Genomic DNA, 20,444 nt, shown 5'->3' on the forward strand with positions numbered 1-20,444 from the left:
AGCTTGAGTGGATGGGGATGGCCAGTGACATCTTTAATAAGTTGAGTGCTGGAGCACAAGCCTTGTTTAAATTGAAACCTTCATCCCAGGTGCTCCAAGATATATCTTTCGATAGACTCCTCAATTATGCTGCCCTCAAAACTTGGTGTGTGTGCACCGCAATACTGGTCTCATTATACTACCATTTCACACTTATATTTGAAGAAGTGTTCAGTTATAGCTGATTGATTGGCAATTTTAGATTCGCGTCTCGCTAGTATTCTTTGTTTCTCGCCTTGACTGTTCTAATAGTCTGCTACAAGTTAGACACGTCAAATTCGCATAGAATGTCATACATACCTGACTTTTGGAGATTGTTTTTAATGTCACAAAGAAGGCTTTTTACTTTTGTTGAACTGATAAAAATGTAATGGTTGCCACGTTTCCATAGGATTCTACTTAGCTTTCCGGAGATTGTGCCAGCGTAAGGCAAGTAACACTTTCTCAGTCTTAGACTTTCCCAATTTTAACTATAACACCTGGTCAATTTCACAATCTGAGTACTGATTTCTTTGAAACACTAGTCATAGGTGTTGCAATTTCCTGGTGGGGTTCTCTCTGTCTATTACAGAGTGATTTCGATATCATGCTACAAACTTTGAGGTATGATGGAGAAGAGTAAATGTATCAATCACAGCAATGGGGGCCTGGTATAGAAACCACAAAATCAAAAGTTATAAGTGAAAATAGTTGCAATACCTCTGATGATGGAATACGTGTCCTAGTATTGTTGTTGATAAGATTGTAGTGTACGCAGCTTTCAGAAGTGGTAGTTTGGACAAACACGAGAAGAAAATATGCAGTAAATATGGGTTTCATGCATGTCTTAAACGTTATGAGCACGTGTTCATTTTTGCTAATGTGAAAAATCTATCTTCTATAGAAGAAGTGTCTATATTCCTTGAAGTATGAATTTTGGAGACAATATTTACTGGACTTTTTTTCCATTTTTGCTCCATAATACTTCCTCCAAAAACATGGAAACTAAAAAGCTTGCAGTAGAGGAGATATGCTTTATATTATTGAAGATAAACACGTGCTCAGAGATTTTAAGAATTATGTTTGACAGATGCAGTATTTACAATCTGATCCAGAGTATCCTCCTCAAGATCCAAACGGAAGGGGGCCATCTTGGACCTATTACCAGTAATATTGGTGGTCCGTCATACTGTGTAGCCAAACACCTTGCTACTCTAACGCCACCGGTAGGTCGGTGTGTGCATTACATAGAGATCTCCGTAGATTTCTTATGTTGATTAGATGGACTGCCTTTGAATGACTCCAATATTTTAGTAATGTTTGATGTGGTTTCTCCCTTCACTCATGTTCCTCTGTCTAATTTATTACGGTTAACTGAGGTTGGGTTCGGTGTTAAATTAATGAATCTATTTCGACATGTGGTGATCTCCACTTTTTTTTATTCTATGAACAGACAGGTGGAGTTACAATGCACAGTTGAGTGATGAGAATAACAAGGTGGCGCCATAGTGTAAGGCCTTTTTCCCTTACACAAATAGCATTTCTAACAAGATTGGTGGTATTTTGCAGAAATATGATGTGTTTTCTGATGAACATCTAAGATTAGTGCCCTTCTAGCATCCATATGGGATATCTTGGTTTGCATAAGGCAGTGGTTCATTATATTTCTTGCAGTTATAGCATGGCATATACTGGTCACAGCATCAGGACCATGGCTGACGTATTGAGTATAAGCATCAAACATGCAGTGGCCCAGCAAATCTGCTACGTCAGAACGTTGACTCAGTATTGGCATCCTATGGAAAATAACAACATGGAGAATCTGGAATGCGCTTCCAAATATTGATGTTGGTGTTATCAAGGAAGCAGTAGTCTTTAATTAGCAAGTGACCTTATAGAGATGGAAGCTTTGCTTAAACTATGCGTGAACTTCTGCTGCCTCCTTGATCAAACAACAGGGACCGAGTTAATGCTACCTTGTCCATCTGTTATTAATATTCACAATCAATAACTTCTGATGGTCACCTTTGGATCGGTGGCGGAGCTAGTGTTTGAAGTGTGTGTGTGTGTGTGTGTGTGTGTGTGTGTGTGTGTTTCAGATACACTCTGCATACCAAAGTTTAAATTTATTTGCATCTCTCACTGTTGACATATTGGCAATTGACAAAGACATAACCTGGCAGCATTCTCAAGGGTTATTTGCTCACTGACTCTGCTTGTATGTTGTCAAAACATGCCCATGAATTTATAGTGTGTAGCCTGCATGTAACTCACTACCCCCCCCCCCCCCCCTCCCTCCCTCTCTCTCTCTCTCTGTGTGTGTCTGTCTGTCTCTGTCTCCATTGAGGTAGGCTTGCACAGTGCATGATCCTATTGGTTGCTGGTCTGTTGATGGGATATTTTGATACTGGCAAACACAGGTACAACATCTTTATCTCAACACCTTGTGGCAGAATTTATCCAACTTCCATACACTGTGGCATATCTCCTCCACCTCCACGTAGAGGGAAGTGATGTGATGTGGTTGACGTGATGTGATCTCTGAGGTTCTCTCAATGTGTGCTTTTGGGTGTTCAGCTGAGTTGTTAATTACATTTTATGACATAATTTTGATGATTGACCAAGTTGTGTTTTTCTGAGTTATTCGAACAGATACATGAAGTCAGCACAGTAATCTGTGATGTGCAGCCAAATTGAATACAACTGCAAGGAACTTTTGAAGCTGAACACTGCAATAATTAATATGAAAGACTACCTTTATGACCACCAGAAAGAAGAAAAATTTGTACTTGGAATTTCTGAGTGAGAGGATGGGACACACTTCTAAGAAACACTACAATTCTTCCACAGTTATGACACAAGGCAACTATCAAATGCAAACATTAGACATGTGCAAGGGTGTGCTGAAAAGTAATGCCTCCGAAATTTTATGTGAAAAACTCTTAAAGCTTTTTAAATAAAAAAACTTTATTAACATGCTACATCTTTATTCTCATGTCTACTTATTAATTCTTCCACAGTCACCTTGGTGACAAACACATTTCTCCCAATGAGAGACCAGTTTGTTGATAGCATCATTGAAGAATGTCTCACTTTGTTTTGATGGAGCCACAACCTCACGCCTGCTTGCAATACTTTACCACTACTTAAGTGAAGTCCTTGAAGGTGTTCTTTAAGTTTTGGAAACAGATGAAAATCAGATGGGGCCAAATCGGGACTGTAAGGAGGGTGATTGATGACAGTGAACCCAAAGCATCCGATTGTTCCAGATGTCGCAGTGCTAATGTACAGTCTGGCATTGTCGCGCTGTCGTAGAGGGTGCTCCATGTGTGGATGAACTGTTCAAATTCATGCTTCCAGTTTCTCACACACCAACATGGTTACATTACACACTGTCATGTTACAAGCTACAATTTGGATCAATCTAGCGGCAGAGAGTTACAACTTGCATCAGTGAAGTGTGGAAGTCAACTGAGTAATATGCATGACATGTAATATCTCAACCGATATAAAGGACAGAATAAAAAATTTGGAGTCATTACTTTTCAGCAAACACACACATAAATTCACCTTCATATGCCAACATAAATTCAACTCACTCGGAGGCTGTGTTTTTCAAGAACATGTTACTGAGCTGATTAATGTGGCCACATACTTCCTTTATTAAAAATATATCCAACTTCACTCAAACTGTATTCAAAGTTTAAAAATCCTGAAGAAAGCTTCACTAATGTGGTTATGAAACAAACTACATTAAATAAAAAAGAACTTTAAAGAGGTGAAGGAACACTGAAACAACTAGACTGCACCTTCAGCCTACATCGACAGCTCTTACAATTGTACAGTCACCTTAGTCTCTGTCCACAGCCCTACATTCTTGCATGAATCCTAGGACAAGCAATATGAATCCCATCAATAGAGACAATGTCAAGAGCCCTTAATGTGCTATGCCAAGACCAGTAATGTCAATATTAGGAATTCTCTTCAGAGTTTAGTGGAAAAGCAATTTTTGATGCTAACAATGTCAAACATTTTCAAGTGTGTTAATTTGGCAATCTGCTGTTGTAGCAATGAACACAGTAAGCTTCTATGTGCAAATAGACAACAACATGCCATTTTTCCACATTTTTTTAGTAGAGCAAATAAATGTGATATGTAATATTAAATAAATATAGTGCAAATAACGGACATTTAAAAAAAAACTTAACACTGGAATACAAAGAAAAAAGGATAAAAGTAAAATAAGTAATCATTAAACATCACCAAAACTGGCAAAAACGGTGATTGAACTGGCCATAAAATAAAACAATTTTTTTCTGCCAAAAGTTATTCCTCAACTGAATACCCACCGGCAAAAACGCTGTAACCTTCACTTCTCTAGAACGCTGAGTTTCCACGTACAAACACTGTACATTGTAAAAGTGAAGAATGTATGAAGGTTGTTGTTGTTGTCTTCAGTCCTGAGACTGGTTTGATGCAGCTCTCCATGCTACTCTATCCTGTGCAAGCTGCTTCATCTCCCAGTACCTACTGCAACCTACATCCTTCTGAATCTGCTTAGTGTACTCATCTCTCGGTCTCCCTCTACGATTTTTACCCTCCACGCTGCCTTCCAATGCTAAATTTGTGATCCCTTGATGCCACAAAACATGTCCTACCAACCGATCCCTTCTTCTAGTCAAGTTGTGCCACAAACTTCTCTTCTCCCCAATCCTATTCAATACCTCCTCATTAGTTACGTGATCTATCCACCTTATCTTCAGTATTCTTCTGTAGCACCACATTTCGAAAGCTTCTATTCTCTTCTTGTCCAAACTAGTTATCGTCCATGTTTCACTTCCATACATGGCTACACTCCAAACAAATACTTTCAGAAACGACTTCCTGATACATAAATCTATATTCGATGTTAACAAATTTCTCTCCTTCAGAAACGCTTTCCTTGCCATTGCCAGTCTACATTTTATATCCTCTCTACTTCGACCATCATCAGTTATTTTACTTCCTAAATAGCAAAACTCCTTTACTACTTTAAGTGTCTCATTTCCTAATCTAATTCCCTCAGCATCACCCGATTTAATTTGACTACATTCCATTATCCTCGTTTTGCTTTTGTTAATGTTCATCTTATATCCTCCTTTCAAGACACTGTCCATTCCGTTCAACTGCTCTTCCAAGTCCTTTGCCGTCTCTGACAGAATTACAATGTCATCGGCGAACCTCAAAGTTTTTACTTCGTCTCCATGAATTTTAATACCTACTCCAAATTTTTCTTTTGTTTCCTTTACTGCTTGCTCAATATACAGATTGAATAACATCGGGGAGAGGCTACAACCCTGTCTCACTCCTTTCCCAACCACTGCTTCCCTTTCATGCCCCTCAACTCTTATTACTACCATCTGGTTTCTGTACAAATTATAAATAGCCTTTCGCTCCCTGTATTTTACCCCTGCCACCTTTAGAATTTGAAAAAGAGTATTCCAGTCAACATTGTCAAAAGCTTTCTCTAAGTCTACAAATGCTAGAAACGTAGGTTTGCCTTTTCTTAATCTTTCTTCTAAGATAAGTCGTAAGGTCAGTATTGCCTCACGTGTTCCAACATTTCGACGGAATCCAAACTGATCCTCCCCGAGGTCTGCATCTACCAGTTTTTCCATTCGTCTGTAAAGAATTCGCGTTAGTATTTTGCAGCCGTGGCTTATTAAACTGATAGTTCGGTAATTTTCACATCTGTCAGCACCTGCTTTCTTTGGGATTGGAATTATTATATTCTTCTTGAAGTCTGAGGGTATTTCGCCTGTCTCATACATCTTGCTCACCAGCTGGTAGAGTTTTGTCATGACTGGCTCTCCCAAGGCCGTCAGTAGTTCTAATGGAATGTTGTCTACTCCGGGGGCCTTGTTTCGACTCAGGTCTTTCAGTGCTCTGTCAAACTCTTCACGCAGTATCGTATCTCCCATTTCGTCTTCACCTACATCCTCTTCTATTTCCATAATATTGTCCTCAAGTACATCGCCCTTGTATAAACCTTCTATATACTCCTTCCACCTTTCTGCCTTCCCTTCTTTGCCATCTGAGCTCTTGATATTCATACACGTGGTTCTCTTCTCTCCAAAGGTCTCTTTAATTTTCCTGTAGGCAGTATCTATCTTACCCCTAGTGAGATAAGCTTCTACATCCTTACATTTGTCCTCTAGCCATCCCTGTTTAGCCATTTTGCACTTCCTGTCGATCTCATTTTTGAGACGTTTGTATTCCTTTTTGCCTGCTTCATTTACTGCATTTTTATATTTTCTCCTTTCATCAATTAAATTCAATATTTCTTCTGTTACCCAAGGATTTCTAGCAGCCCTCGTCTTTGTACCTACTTTATCCTCTGCTGCCTTCACTACTACATCCCTCAGAGCTACCCATTCTTCTTCTACTGTATTTCTTTCCCCTATTCCTGTCAATTGTTCCCTTATGCTCTCTCTGAAACTCTGTACAACCTCTGGTTCTTTCAGTTTATCCAGGTCCCATCTCCTTAATTTCTCACATTTTTGCAGTTTCTTCAGTTTTAATATACAGGTCATAACCAATAGATTGTGGTCAGAGTCCACATCTGCCCCTGGAAATGTCTTACAACTTAAAACCTGGTTCCTAAATCTCTGTCTTACCATTATATAATCTATCTGATACCTTTTAGTATCTCCAGGGTTTTTCCACGTATACAACCTTCTTTCATGATTCTTAAACCAAGTGTTAGCTATGATTAAGTTGTGCTCTGTGCAAAATTCTACTAGGCGGCTTCCTCTTTCATTTCTTAGCCCCAATCCATATTCACCTACTATGTTTCCTTCTCTCCCTTTTCCTACACTCGAATTCCAGTCACCCATTACTATTAAATTTTCGTCTCCCTTCACTATCTGAATAATTTCTTTTATTTCATCGTACATTTCTTCAATTTCTTCATCATCTGCAGAGCTAGTTGGCATATAAACTTGTACTACTGTAGTAGGTGTGGGCTTCGTATCTATCTTGGCCACAATAATGCGTTCACTATGCTGTTTGTAGTAGCTTACCCGCATTCCTATTTTCCTATTCATTATTAAACCTACTCCTGCATTACCACTATTTGATTTTGTATTTATTACCCTGTATTCACCTGACCAAAAGTCTTGTTCCTCCTGCTACCGAACTTCACTAATTCCCACTATATCTAACTTCAACCTATCCATTTCCCTTTTTAAATTTTCGAACCTACCCGATTAAGGGATCTGACATTCCACGCTCCAATCCGTAGAACGCCAGTTTTCTTTCTCCTGATAACGGTATGAAGGTACGTTGCCAAATACATACAACGAACGTCTTTTTTTCTTTTATTGTAATTTTGCTGCAGGTCAGTTGGATTCACAAACATTGTAACAATGGACGAGAAAAGTCATGTGTTGCTACTTCAGAGTATGTACAAAGACATAAATGGACACGCAAAATTAAATATACTAAATGGACAAAGAGTATGTAGAAATACATATGGAATTCAGTGTAATCATATGTGACTCTCAACAAAAAACCACTACCTGGAAGAATCCCTGCACAACAAGTGTGTTCAAAAATGTTGTAGGCCAATCTAGCGAAATGAAGTCAATGTTTAGTGGGAGACTCACACGATTAATTACATACTTTATATTTTAATGTGTAACTAAGCCTTTATCATCATCTGCATTATAATTAACTTTTCTCATAAATATGTTTTGCCATCTTTACAAATTACTACCTATAAGTCTAAATACCAGAATAGAAGTGTAAGTTTGGAGGATAACAAAATGCAGTTTGAAGAATTCTACAATTTCGAATATAATAATCAAACAAGACATTTAACTTCGTCATGCACTGGAATAACAGATATCAAACACAGAAAGACTCAGGAGGCCATTTTGTGCATACACTGCACACTTAAGTACTTTCTGATAAAAAAAAAAAAAAAAAGACAGAACAAATTAATGTACATCAAAAACCCTTGTGCATGGTATATAGAATCAGTGCTATACATCTGCAAATGCTCCAAAAGAAGATAAAATGTGGCATACATGCCCTTTGAAAACAAAAGAGGTAAACATTGAGAATCATCTTAACAAACTGTAGGATGACCTGATGGATTTGATAAGAAACCACATTGAGAAGCTACCAGAACAAGAAAGCCACTGCTTGAGACATAAGAATGAAAAGCTCTGCCCGAGTTCTGATTTGAATGTTAATAATCTTTACTAACTCTTTAAAGAAGAGAATCCTATTGCACAATGCAGTGAAAGAGCATACAAAGATATTTTCAGGGGAGAGTACAATTTACGCTTTGGATTACCACATTCAAACACATGTGGGTATTGTGACATACTGTTCTTTCAGTTAGTTAATAGTGAAAATGAAACAGAAAAAACTGACAGAAGTAAAGCTGTGAGTATTGGGCGTGAGTCGTGCTTCGGTAGTTCGATGGTAGAGCACTTGCCCGCGAAAGGCAAAGGTCCCGAGTTCGAGTCTCGATCGGGCACACAGTTTTAATCTGCAAGGAAGTTTCAGAAAAAAAGAATATTGAAGAAGAGAGCAAACTGTATCATTTCTGGATTGAAGCACCATATTCAATGCTGCAGAATGATACAGAGAAGACTAAAACAAACAAAAGCTATGTTGTCATATGCATAGACCTCCAGAAGCTGCTATACTGTTCTGCCCTTAACCATTCTGCAAGTATTCTATCAATGTCAACTGCCAACCTACAGTCAAACAATGTATAACATTCATGACAATAAGGTGTTGCAGATGTAGCCTGATAGGGATTACCACACGTTACCTCTTGCCTCCTAAATTTTCAGTACTAAAATCGGGTGAAGAAAGAACTTTAGTATTGTGGTCACATTGATGTAAGGGACACAACATTAACAGAAAAACTTTTGTTTTGGATCAATCTCTGCTGACCTTCAAATACTTCAAATCTGTGGAGCAAAAATTTCTAATCACCGAGGACAGCTTTTTGCCTTGCAATCAAGATTTTACATTAATTACGAAAAACAAGAATCATTATCTTGTGTATGAGCCATCTGAATGGGTCCAGGTAATAGCAGCTGTAAGACCAAACAACTTGATTTTGGTCTGACACTTGCAGCAAGCAGAGTTCATTGATCTGAGTGTGTATCCGAAATGCATAATAGTTTATTGTGTTTGAAGGAAGACATCCTTCTCACCAACAGTACTTCAGTGTCACAAGAATCACAGCTACTTGCAACCTCAGTACCCTGCACACTTAGCAAAACTTTCTAGGGGTACAAATAACATTACATTTCTGCCTGTGGTAATTAGCTTGAATAGCCTATGCCGACTGTATGGAGAACCACTGTCTGCATCTGCAGAAAAGAAAGCTCCTCTGCAAGACACGTAGAAACATTTCTGAAAAATATCGAGCCTTTTATGAGAGCCTAAAGATAAAGTGGAGTACAATGTGATGCATAATTTTTCCAATACATTATTTTGTAACAACAGTTCTAGTGTTCAGTGAATTATTTTAAAGAATGGGAAGCTCTAACAATTAGTCATGCAAATTGCAATTATGGTTTCTGTTACATAATTTTTATGAAGAATAAAACCTATAAAACAGTGGTGTAAACGTTGTAACCTGCAAAACTGTGCTACTTCTGTTAGACTTTCAACTTTTTTGCATGGAAATCCAACAATCATCTTTCTTATCTTGATTTTAAAAATTCACATTGTCAAAATTATTGCACATTAGTAACTAATGAACTCATTTAAACTGATTATCACAATGGCAGAATAAGCATTCACAAACATTTTGTTCATTTACTTGTTTCTCTTCTTTCCTAAGAAAATTGAATTTTGGGGGTTACAACATTTTTGCCAGAAGATATTCATCTAACAAAGACTGGTTTATGTCTTTACACACACACACTTCAGTCTGTTTTGGGTGTTTTTGTTTAACAGATAATATCAAGTTACATTTATCTTCACACTCCTCTTTGGTAATTAATTTCAACAATCTATTGATTAGGCATGTACTGAATTTCTGTACACACAAAATGGTGTACGTTGTGGTAAACTGAAGGCACATTCACAACCATCCTCAACAGTATCACCAAAAAGTTGAGAAAAATTCTTGATGTTATAGAATTCTGAGCTACATTACTATCTTGTGTTTTATGTATACCAATGTGCAAAAAGTTAAGAGGGAAAAAGAGAGATTAAAGAACTAAAACATGTTATCCAGGAAAGCATTTATACTAATAAGTGACATCAAACAGAAAACACCATGATTCCAATATCCCACAACAGCATTAGAAAAATGGCATTTTGGAAGACAATAAATACATGAATGGCACTGAATATTTTGACCTCATGATTAATTGTTAATTTTATGAAAGGAGGACTGTTATAACACAGAAGAAAGAGCTTTTCAGTATCACTGATAAAATATTACTGAATACAAGAAACAATGAAACCACAGACCTGACTGGGGACAAATAACATTAGCATAACTAAAGTAAGATATTTAACTTTTTTAGCTCCTATGACTACATCTGTCCCCAAAGACCACAAGGAAGGAATCCTACTGCAAAAGAAATAAAATCTGTTTGTTGCAGAAAAGAACTACATCTAACATTTTTTGGGCAACATTTATGCAATCATTTAATTTTTATAATTACACATTAATCAATGTTTTATCACTGAAAAATCTCAGTACATGCACTGTGCAATATATACTCCCTGGGTTCCCTTCACCTCCTCCTCCCCCCCCCCCCCCTCCCCAATCCAAATTTAATATGCAGAAAGCTAGTTATTATTGGTCAGAAAAGTAAACAGATTTAATATGAAACGGAAAATTCGGAACATATTCCACAAAAATACATGTAACTGTTCAGATTTTATTACAAGTTTTATAGAGGTTATTATTTTTTGATGAAATCACAGGGGACTTTTTACTTGTTTCTTTGGAAGAATTGTGTTTTTTAACCTCTAAGATTGGATAATCTCTATTTGTTTTTATTGTGAACCAAAAATTTATTTACGCAATTGGAAGCTAATGCTTCAGGAAGACTGAAAGATCATTTTCACTTTAGTGTAGAATATGTGGTATCAAAAGATTATTTACATTACTTGCCAAAGAGATGCATAGCATACATCATCTACAAACTGTAAATTAAGTAAATCATTACCCCAAGAATTGTTCAATGTTAATTATCACATATAAAACAGAACACATATAACACACAAACCTGGCAAGAAGAGCCTACTCTATTTACCATAGCTACAATAAGGTATGTTAAACTACATTACGTGCTACAAAGACAATATTAACAATAAGAAACAAAATAAAAGATAATAGAATGCATCTACTGTGGAGAACGTGTGGTTACTTGACTTGGGGGAAAAAATTATATATATTAAAAAACAACATTAAAATTTCATGCATACCTGACAAAATGTGGGATCATCATCATTGTCACTAAATGACTGTACAGAAACTGGATCCACTGGATCTACACGAATAACCTGTCCTCCTATATTATTCCTGACAAGAATTAACTTAAATTTGCGTCGATCAACTGGACAAGTTGTTACAGTCTGCAAAAGAGGTATTAGCATGAGTAGTGTTTTACACTTTTAGCCAATGGAAGAATGTGGTGGGAAGAAATGGGATGGGTTACGAGAAGATCCACCAGGACAGGTTTAAAAAAAGTATAATGAGACATAACATGCATTTGTGTATAAATTAACGTTTTTAAACATTATGAAGAGAATTGTATCACACTAAATGAAACAAATTACTCTGAGGTGACAAAAGTCAAACGACAACGATACGTGATTATGGCCTCGCCATGGGAATTGACAGACTTTGAATGTAGAATGGTAGTTGGAGCTAGACACATGGGACATTCCATTTTGGAAATCGTTAGGGAATTCAATATTCCAAGATCCACTGCATCCAGAGTGTGCTGAGAATACCAAATTTCACACAGTACCTCGCACCACGGACAATGCAGTGGGCAACGGTCCCTACTTAATGATCAAGGGCAGTGCCATTCGCGTAGAGCTGTCAGAGCTAACAGACAAAAAACACTATGTGAAATAACCACAGTAATCAATGTGGGATTTATGATGAGCACTATTAGGACAGTGTGACGAAATATGGTGTTAATGGGCTACGGCAGCAGCAGGCAACTGATGCGAGTGCCTTTGCTAACAGCAAGACACCACCTGCAGTGCATCTCCTGGGCTCATGGCTATATCAGTTGGACTGTACACGACTGGAAAACGATGGCCTGATCATGGAATTCCTAATTTCAGTTGGTAAGAGCAGACAGTAGAGTTTGAGTGTGGCAAAGACCCCACAAAGCCATGGACCCAAGTTGTCAACAAGGCACTGTGCACACTGGTTACATAGGGGTGTGGGCTGTGTTCACATGGAATGCACTGGGTCTTCTGGTCCAACTAAACCGATCACTGACTGGAAATGATTACGTTCAGTAACCTGGAGACCATTTGCAGCCATACATGGACTTCATGTTCCCAAACTATGATGTCATGAGTCACAACTGTTCGCAATTGGTTTGAAGAGCATGTGTCCCCCACCCACCCTCACACACACACACACACACACACACACACACACACACACACACACACACACACACACACACCTATAAGATGCAGAGGTGCTACAATTAAGATCAACTAACCCTTCATCACAATGCCTGTGAGACATTCACTACAACTAGTAGTGTGAAAGTGCAGGAACAGCTATACTTCATGCTTTTAGTTTATCTGTGTACTTACAAAATTTCCTCCTGCTTTTAATTTGTAATTTTTAATAAAGGAAACCTAGATGAGATCAAATTAAAGGAAAAACAGTTTTTTTTTACACATAAATATATGGAATTTTTATTTATCTTGGTTATGATACAATTCAAATACACAGGCTGCAGTTAGTTTCTCCCAATGCAACTCCCAATGCAACTCCCAGTGCAACTCCCAGTGCAACTCCCAGTGCAACTCCCAGTGCAACTCCCAGTGCAACTCCCAGTGCAACTCCCAGTGCAACTCCCAGTGCAACTCCCAGTGCAACTCCCAGTGCAACTCCCAGTGCAACTCCCAGTGCAACTCCCAATGCAACTCCCAATGCAACTCCCAATGCAAGTGCTTCTAGGAAAGTGTCAATAAATATTTCTATTAATTATGTACCCATCAAAAATCTATTTTCACATTATAATTTTTAAGTGATTTCCTAGAGTAAATTTTTCTTTTAGGTTCCATAATTACTTTCAAATATTCTGTAAATGTATTCCCAATCTGTTACAGGACAGGAAGGAAGGTTTGGGTCGAATGTCTTGTGGGTGGCGAGATCATGAGACAGTGTTGCAAGACAATAACAAATAGAAACTAGTCTTCTTTTTGGCCACAACTAACCAACACACATTCTAAATGTACCACTGAGCTACCAATGAGAACACTGGATCATGAATAGAGTTAACAGTGTGTGGTTTGGTGAGAGATCACGTTATAAGAATATTGCTTATCTTGGCTCAAAATGATTGCCATGTATGGTTTACAGGACTTCTACATTCTCGAATACAGTTGAGAGCATCATTAGTCACAATTAAGTGATGCGGTGAGGCCAATATCTTGTCATTCTACAAGCAGACTGTTGTTCATGTATTAAAAGAAGAAAGCAGCCTCTCATAAGCTGCTTGGAAAATTAATGTCTTCCGCAGAGAAATGTACATATTGGTTTTTTCTTTACCTGCTTGTTATTCTAACAGGCATTTAACAGCTCAGCACATAATGCCACAAACATGAAATGCCCCATTTTATTTAGTGTCATGTCATGAAAAATGTCTGCTGGAACTTATAAAGGTATCACAAAATAACCATTTTGTGGTAAGAGTTATTACTGTAAGTTTTAACTAACATATAAACAGGACGAAAGCCTTGTTTGCCCTACAAAGCATTGGCATTTAAAGAAAATAAATACTCACAGGTTTGACAGTTGGTATTTTGAGTGTAGACCAGTAATTAATGTACAAGGTGGGGCAAATACAGGTGGCCCTGATGAGTGGACGTGAATGTATGTGTATATGATGGAACAATTGCCGATACAGCTGGCTGAACCTTGGAGCATATTTACACGATCTTCACACCTGAGAGAGTTGTTAGCAGAGGTCAGCCTGGCCACCTGGTCACCTGATCTGTCAGTGTGTGATTATTTTGTGTGGGTAGCCTCATGTCTAAGGCGCACTACAGTAACCCTCACAGTCTTCATGAACAGCAGCACATTTTGGATGAGACTTTACAGCAATTCCAGCAGTCCAGCTTTGATCTGCCTTCAGCAACTTGCTGACCAGGGACCAACAGTCTCAAGAGGTGAATGGCAGTCACTTTCAATGTCTGCTTCAGTAAAGTTAGTAGCATTTCTTTTCCTCTGCTGTGTTTGTTTGTACCTTGGAACTCTGTTCTCTGAGCCACTTTTATTGCCCCACCCAGTATTATTTATGTACTGTGTTGTGAGAATTTTTTTTATTTCAGACAGATTCTCACTAAATACAAATTATAACAATTTGAGCATGACAATTACAGAAGATCTATGTTGTGAACTTCCAACTGTTGCAGTATAATCCACAAATTACCAAACTCTTGCAAAAAAATCTCTTAGTTTGATAGCAGAATCAATGACAGAAGGTAGTATGAAAGTATTTCAGCAACAACTTTTCACATGAATTAAAAGGTGCTGAGAAGTAAACATCTGTAATGATTTTCCATAGTTCCTACAAAAGAAATATAGCACCTCTCTGTCATATGACAACAATCACACAAAGTGTTAATTAGCACACATTTGTTTGTATTACTTTAATAGCTTACATAATAAGATGCAATGCACTTACCTTTGACCACTGTTTAAGGCATGGGCAGCAGAAGTAGTGCTGACATGAATCCGGTGTGGCTACTTCTCGATTTAGTAGGGAAACAAAGCAGATGGGGCAGTTTGCTTTAGTATCATCACTTTCACTTCCACTGTCAGAAGAGCCTCCATAAATGTAGTTCTGAAAAAGATTAACACTTCAAATAAATTAATGAATTATTCAATATAATTAAAAAGTGTAGTATATTAACAGTAAATGTCATCGATACCTGCAGCTCGAAGGCTATCTTAAACAACTTGTGATGTTATCAAGCTATATTTCTTCAGTTCTCCAACTGGTTAATTAAACATTAAAATTTGAATATATAAAGATACTAACGCATGATCACACACAGCTGCACTATGAATGAACAGCAAAGCAGAAAACTGTTCACCAGAATTGATAGTACAATGAATGCAAATTAATCAACACAACTGCATTATAATATAATAATGTTTTTTATAAAGGCACCACAATGCAAATAAAGTTGCTGTACATCATATCCTCAAACCCAATTCTCTCTTATCTAGCAAGAATATACCACAATCTTTCGGTCAGAAGCATCTCTAGCAACAATGTGACTTAACAAAGCAAAAATATCTATTGTGTTGCAAATAATTCTCATATTGCAATGTAGCTCCATGAATGGGCTGAATGAAAATACATTTAATCGCAGTTTAGCTATGGCCACACATCATCATGTCCACCATTCAACTATTGTGACACTCTCGAAGCATTTTGGACCATAGTGCTCAGCCCAAGACGATTTAATGCGTATGTGGCCATGTCTGTGCATCAGATGTCAACATGATGGAATTCACATTACACTGAAATCCAGTGATGCCATAAAATAATGCTGTAGGTATTAATACAACATAGTTCATATTTGCTATCATCAAGTTTATCATGATAATTTTGTTATGGAGTGGAGAACCACAAGTGATCATCAACAATCACTGTCCATATTATCTAAGGGTACATTCAGAGGCAATGTTGCTCCAGAGAACGGTAGGGAATATTTTTTATTTACTTATTTTTTTTGTACACACTATTATGCAGCTTCAATAAACTAACCCAGATAACCCTAACGTCCTTCTGGAAGGACAACGTCACTCTGTTGAAATTATTTACTTTTGCGAATAACTCATTGTTGCAACGGACTGTGACGCATTGTTATATGACGTAGGCAGAGTCAGTTGCATGCTGCGACAGTCAGTTTGACGCTGTCGTTCATAGTGAGTGAGAAACTGTGTCTTGAAAATAGGGCCGATTTTACTATGTACGAACTGACTGACCTTGTCATCGATGGGTATGCATATTTTCCATCATATTGAGTCAATAATTCTGAAACTTGTCATATAATATATTAAAGAATTAACCTATATTATTTATGAGTTTATATTACGATTGAAAGTTTTCGTTAGTTTTAATTCAATAATGTTTTCAACCGTCCTTCCAGAAGGACGTCAGGGTAATATGTTGTCATTTTGTATTCACAGAAAACGATGTACACTGATGGAACTTTTGGACATGTTAGAATCAAAAGATGAGGAAATACCTAATACTGGTGTGAATGTAACATTACACCCTCCTCTAAATTCAACTGATGACATAACAGATGAAGATTCGGGTGCTTAAAAAATCCAAGTGTAGAAAAATTACCAGCAAGTCAGCTCAATGCTACTGTGCTTCGTGATTTGGCCATTTCTACCAATTTTAATTCTGTGAATGCAACAAGGAAACAATCCTTTACCTCTGATGATGTTCCAGGACCCTCCAGCAGTACAAAAACAGCAACAATAACAACAACCACAAACAAACAAACCAGCAAGGCTATCGAAGAATAAAGTTCTAAATCTCAAGCAATATACCTGGAAAAGTGGTGAAATAGTTAATCCAACACATGTATGTCCTCTAATGTTCACAGTTGCAATGAAGAAAAGGCGAACATTGCTTGAATATTTCCAACAGTTTTTTGATAACAAAGTGCTTCAAATGATGGTCACTTACACAAATCAGTACGCAGCCAAGAGAAATAGACTAGGTGATTGTTCAGAAGATGAGATGTTGGTGTTCATTGCAATACTTCTGCTAAGTGGATATGTAACAGTGTCACGCAGAAAGGTGTACTGGCAATCAGATAAAGACGGTCACAACGACCTCATAACAAATGCTATGTCCAGAGTTCGATTTGACTTTATCTTTTCCAATTTGCATGTATGCAACAATGACAATTTAGATAATTCAGACTGTTTTGGGAAAATCCGCCCATTACTGTGTATGCTGAATGATAGATTCAAACAATTGCACCTCACATGCAGCATCATTCTGTCGATGAATCGATAGTACCATACTTCGGAAGTCACGGGTGCAAACAATTCATAAAAGGGAAACCAATCTGATGCGGTTTCAAATTTTGGTGTGGAAGCAGAATTGGTGGATATATTATTTGGCTCGAACCCTACCAAGGACCTGGCATGTGTAGTAAGGATTATGAAACGAAAGGTATGGGGTACGGTGTGGTAATGACTTATGTTGACCAGTTACTTCCACATGTTCCATATCGAATATACTTTGATAACCTCTTTACCAGCATTGAACTACTACATGACCTAAAAGACAGGGGCGTGGAAGCAACAGGAACAATAAGAGGAAACAGAGTTAAGAATTGTACTCTATCATCTGTAGATAAAATGATAAAAGAAAACAGAGGATCATATGAAGTTTTTTCTGACTCAGCATCCGGAATTTCCATTGTACATTGGAATAACAATGTTGTTATTGTAGCCACCAATTTTGACAGAGTGCAATCACTACACTCTGTAGCATGATATTCTAGGGAACAAAAGGAAAGGATTACCGTGCCTCGACCTAACTTTTTACACTCCTACAATACTCATACGGGAGGCATAGATCGAGGTAATCAAAATGTATCCATATATAGATGCTCTATAAGAGGGAAAAAGTGGTATTTCCCGATCATTGTACATTTTATACACATTGCAGAGCAAAATTCCTGGGATCGTTAGAAGCACAATTAAGAACCCATAGATCATCTGACATTTTGTCGTCGAATTGTCACTGCAATTCTTGAAAGTAACAAAAGAGTCACTATCAGCAGAGGACATCCTAGTAAGAGGGCAAAACTAGATACTAGATTTGATGGAAGAGAACATTATGTTGCGGAATTACCAACGGACGAGATAACAAAAAAGAGGAAGCACTGAAATATGCGTAAAATGTGACGAACCACTTCATGTTTGTTGCTTTTTGTCTTATCGTACTAGTGCATAAAATGTGTGTATAGGTTGTTTTCTTTGTTTTTTTTTGTATTTATTAGCTGTTTTAGCCCATAATTCAAATTTATGTTTATTTGAAAGTATAAAAATCAAAACAAGTTAATTGTGCAATGTCATATACTTTAAAAACATGTTCCCTTATTGTCCTGATGTCCTTCTGGAAGGGCACCCATTTTTGGAAACACTAAATAAAAATAAATACTCAAATTTTTTTTTACTTTCTTCCTTACAACCTTGGGAATGTATGTAGGTAAGATATAAATCAATTTTGAAAAACATATAATTCAGGACTATCTGGGTTAAAATGCATTTTTATACATGTATTTCACAAGTGCTGCAATTTACTCTTTTCTCTGTAATTTTATTTTCCACAACTAGTTTCGAGCAGGACTCATTTTCAAGCACCACATGTATAAAGTTATTTATTGTTCGACACTATTTACTTACATTTACAAGGTCATTAATGTTATTTATGATATATGATGACCTGCTTTATTATATTTATGATGCCATTGCATAACTCTCATATTATCAATCTATTTTTATGTCAGTGACTGCACTTTATTATCTTTGGTGAAGCCAATTTTTGTTGAATGTAGAATTCAGGGTCATCTTTGTCAAAGTTGTCAAACTTACTCTTTTTTTTCCTTCTTTTAAGTGTGTTGATCTATCTCCACTATAATATTCATACAGCTCCCCTTTTTTGATCTATGAAGAACTGAAAGGTTATTGCTTATACCAGTGCTGTGCCAAAAGTTTTTACCAACTCTTAAAGCAAAATCCTGCCAAAAATGGGATTATTTCAGTTGGAAACAGCATTATTATTATTATTATTATTATTATTATTATTATATGAGCATGCTCACTGCAGTTCCCCTATCAATGGATTTTAAACCACACTGCAAGCGATGAGGGAGATGCAGCCAGTGCTGAGTCAGACACAGTACAAAATGAATCTGGTGTGCTGTGATTTTCATGCAATGATGTACCAGCAGAAAAATGCTCCTATAGCGACCACAAAATGTGAATGTGTTCCTGTGTATTTAAAAGACTCTTACTGAGAAGTAGGCTACCAACTGCCTCATTCTACCTTCCTCAGCACCTTTAAAAACTTTGGGAACAGATTCACACCTTTTCCACAAGTTACAACTCACACACTCTAGTCCACCATTGTAAGTTGCTTATACTCATCCACTCCCAGTTGCCCTTTCTCCCCCATTTATTCAGCCCAACGCATTGTCATTACATCTTTGTGTCTTTCTGTCACTGTCTCCTGTGCCACAGCCACAGTCCCCTTCATTCTATCCTACTACAACAGTCTTCTCCCACTGTCACTGTCTCCCTGTATATCACCAAAAAGCTGTTCTTATTGTTAATATCTCGTTCCTTTCTTCCTACTCCTGCCCCCTCTTCTCACTGTCACTATCTCTCTCTTCCTTGTTGTCACTGACACATACTCTGTCTCTCATTATCACTGCCTCTCACCCACTTCCACTTTCAATTTCTCTCTCTCTTTACTCCTCCCTCCTGGCACTGTCTCCTTCGCTCTTTTCTTAGCACTGTTCTGTCACTGTCAACTATGTTCCTTGTCACTGTTTCTCTCTCTCTCTCTCTCTCTCTCTCTCTCTCTCTCTCTCTCTCTCTCACCATACCAATGTCTACTTTGCTCTTTCTGTAACATAAGCACTGTCTAGTATCTTCCAGCATTTATTACTTTTCCATCACTTTGCCCCTGTCACTTTCTTTTCTCTCTCAGCATAAAACAGCTTGAATACATTCTCATGCCAAAAGTTTTTTTAAAATTTTTTAAATAAGCTGAGGAAGGTAGAGTGAGGCAGCTGGTACTCCACTTTTCAGTCAGAGTCTTTTAAATAAACAGACATATGCACATATTTTTTGTGCTCTGATAGGGGCATTTTTTCACTGGTTCCTTTTTTCCCTGCTACAGCAAGGCATGTAAATAGCATGAAAAATGTGTTGGTCAGTAAAATTTAGATAGTTTACTTACAGGAAATTAAAGAAATGCAAAACTAATTTTATACCTCAGACCATAACTTTAATGCACAAAAATTTTGCATGTGCTTCAGTACAACATGAAATTAACAGGTGATAACAGAGACACTTTACAGCATATTTCTCCATACTAATTTTTGCCTCACAACAGATTTGACATGCGTATTTTACCTTA

The 20,444-nt window shown here is 37.4% G+C and overlaps 1 protein-coding gene across 4 annotated transcripts in view; it reads right to left on the reverse strand.

Annotated features, from left to right (window-relative positions):
• The window catches only part of LOC126320747 (serine/arginine repetitive matrix protein 2), a 171,818-nt gene that overhangs the window by 105,216 nt on the left and 46,158 nt on the right, over positions 1-20,444 (reverse strand). For all 4 annotated transcript variants that reach the window (XM_049994095.1, XM_049994092.1, XM_049994093.1 and 1 more), the window contains exons 5-6: positions 14,940-15,098; positions 11,476-11,625 (exon numbers count right to left, since the gene is read on the reverse strand). In XM_049994095.1, coding sequence (XP_049850052.1) covers positions 11,476-11,625; positions 14,940-15,098 — 309 coding nt within the window. The remainder of the gene's footprint in view (positions 1-11,475; positions 11,626-14,939; positions 15,099-20,444) is intronic.

Source organism: Schistocerca gregaria, unplaced genomic scaffold (assembly GCF_023897955.1).
Source record: "Schistocerca gregaria isolate iqSchGreg1 unplaced genomic scaffold, iqSchGreg1.2 ptg000743l, whole genome shotgun sequence".
NCBI lineage: Eukaryota > Metazoa > Arthropoda > Insecta > Orthoptera > Acrididae > Schistocerca > Schistocerca gregaria.